The sequence below is a fragment of the Dufourea novaeangliae genome, unplaced genomic scaffold (assembly GCF_001272555.1).
Source record: "Dufourea novaeangliae isolate 0120121106 unplaced genomic scaffold, ASM127255v1 scaffold146, whole genome shotgun sequence".
Classification (NCBI taxonomy): Eukaryota; Metazoa; Arthropoda; class Insecta; order Hymenoptera; family Halictidae; genus Dufourea; species Dufourea novaeangliae.
This window is the reverse complement of record NW_015374023.1, coordinates 1248271-1250712: the sequence shown is the minus strand read 5'-3', so window position 1 is coordinate 1250712 and position 2442 is coordinate 1248271. Positions and strand designations below refer to the sequence as shown.

The following is a 2442-nucleotide window of genomic DNA, read 5'->3' as shown; positions in this document are numbered from 1 at the left end:
GAGGGGAGGGGGGGGGGCTGTCTCTCTCGGATCCGCGGATGGTGTCCCCGAAGGTGTTCCTTCGTGGTAACCAGTTTCCGCGGACGGAGGAGAGAAGCCCTCTACTACCTTGGGGGATCGGGTACGGGTTCTCTTTTCAGCGTGATCGCGCGTAGAAGGAGGCAGTCGATCACGGATCCCACCACCAGAAGCGGCCAGCCAACAAGCTCGTATCAAACGCAAAAGTGGGCACACCACCCGCTCCCCAACGCCGGGTATCTCGAGGAGGGCGGCGACGGCGGGCGCGGACAGAGAACACTTTTCGCGTACGCCTGCCTGGTTAACCCGTTGGCGATCTCTACGTATATAAAGTGGCCGGGGCGAGACGACGGGTTCAGAATACCTCGACACGCTCGATCCACGCATCGGGTATATCGACGCAAGTCCGATTACTGGAAGGAAGAGAGAAGAGGCGCCAGCAGTGTGCCCTCGACCCAGCTTCCGGTTACATACACAGAGGATCAGTATCAAGGTTGGTGATACCTTTCGATTCTTGCTTCGAGGCTCTTAACCCTTTGACTTATATCGAGTCAGACTCGTGGTGACGATGTCAAAATGGATTCAACGAACATTAATATTATTCGTTTTCTTTGAGTCAAAGTGAAATATTTTATTTTGATGATATTAATGTTTGACTTTTAGGGTAAATTTACAATTGCGATAAGTACAAGAAACTTATCCTTTAGTGTATCTTTAGTGATTTCAACGTGTGATAAAGCTTGATTTAATGGTTAGAAATGCTAAAATATATCTGTTTTTTTTTTAACAATTAGTTAGACTTATCATAATGAAATTCAACTGTTTCTAATAACGTCTGACGATTCGAACGTGTGGTAAAGTTCTATGATCCGACAAAAATGATTAAATACCCAAATTTCCGTGGTGCTCTATCAACTGTCAATATACTACATCCAATTGCTGTCTTCGCTACCATCTCCACATCTACCAGAATGTCAATTGAAGTGTCTCTAGTGTCACTAACACAGCTGTCAACATTTTTATTAAATCCAACATCGATGATACTAACTCCATATTCCTTCCACAGAGGAACACAATGAAGGCGATCCTGGTATTCCTGACGATCTCATGCCTGGCCATGTGCTCGGCGAACCCGTTGGAGAAGCTCGACAAGATGAACACGCTCGAGCAACAATCCACGACGGTCAAGGACCGTGCCAAGTACGAGGAGGAGCTCCTCCGTAAATTGAACTCGAACTGTTCCCAAAACCATCTGAGCAGTTGCGTGATGCTGAAGCTGGTGACGAACATGAACAAGTTTCTGAAGAAGGCGTCGATAGAGCTGACGGACGACATCGAGATCAGAAAAACCAGCCAGGTGTCCGAGGAGATGGTCACCTTCGAAGCTGGTCGAAGCAAAGACGACGAGTCCGAGGTCTTCGACCTTGTCGCCAATAAGGTGTACGCGTTCATCAAGTCTAGGAGCATCAAATGGAGGATTCTTCCTGAAGACGACGTCGTTGTGTCCGCCTCCGAGGACGAGAACGGTTCCCTGAACCTCAGTGTGTCCATTGAACGAGCTGACAATGTTGCTGTGCAGGATGGTAAATGCTTTTCTGATGCCTAACTCCCTAGCCCATCGAAATCTAGCTTCCTCTACGAACTAAGTTCTCTAATCCTTGTGAAAAAAGAATTAGCAATTACCCTGACAATCGAAAAAAGAAGATTCCTCAACTATTAAGTCCCACTATTTACCTACCCAAAGAATACAACCCCCTCAAGGTTCTTGAATGTCTTGGTAATTTAATCACGCCATAGAAAGTCCTCCGTTTTACCTTCCACAACGAAAGCGATATAGCCCAGCTGAACATCTTCTTTCAGGTCGTGGCAAGAAGAACAACAACATGGGACCCCTGATCGCTGCCGCAGTGCTGAAAATCGGTCTGATCGGTGGTCTTGCGTTCAAAGCATTGGCGCTGCTGGTCGGCAAGGCGCTTCTACTTTCGAAGATCGCGCTCCTGTTGGCTGGTATAATCGGCCTGAAGAAGCTGTTCTCCCATCAGAAGCACGTCACGTACGAGGTGGTCGCTCATCCGCATCACAGTTCGAGCCACACTTTCAGCTCCGATCACGGCCACGGGGACAGCTACTCGAGCGGTTGGGCGAGAAGCTTCCACGGCCAAGGGCCTGTCGCTGGTCAGACAGACGCCCACCAGATGGCCTACTCGGCGCACGCCAAGTGATACGAGCCCTGGGACCATTGGGCCCGGATTCGCGACACACGATGACGTCACACGGAGTCCGTTTGCTCGAGTTTGCTTCTCGACTGACGATTGCCAGCACATTCTTGCCGTTAGTTTTTGTATTTAATTCTTCTCCTGACTCTGGTCTTCTCACTCTCTCTTTCTCTGTTTCTACAATTCTTCTTTCCCTTATTTGTTCGGG

The 2442-nt window shown here is 48.7% G+C and overlaps 1 protein-coding gene across 1 annotated transcript; it reads left to right on the top strand.

Moving 5' to 3' along the window:
• The first annotated feature begins 1093 nt into the window (after window positions 1–1093).
• On the top strand, window positions 1094–2240 carry LOC107189171. Its single transcript, XM_015577647.1, has 2 exons — window positions 1094–1601; window positions 1879–2240. The coding sequence occupies exons 1-2, from the start codon at window positions 1094–1096 to the stop codon at window positions 2238–2240; spliced, it is 870 nt and encodes a 289-aa protein (XP_015433133.1).
• Window positions 2241–2442: the final 202 nt, after the last annotated feature.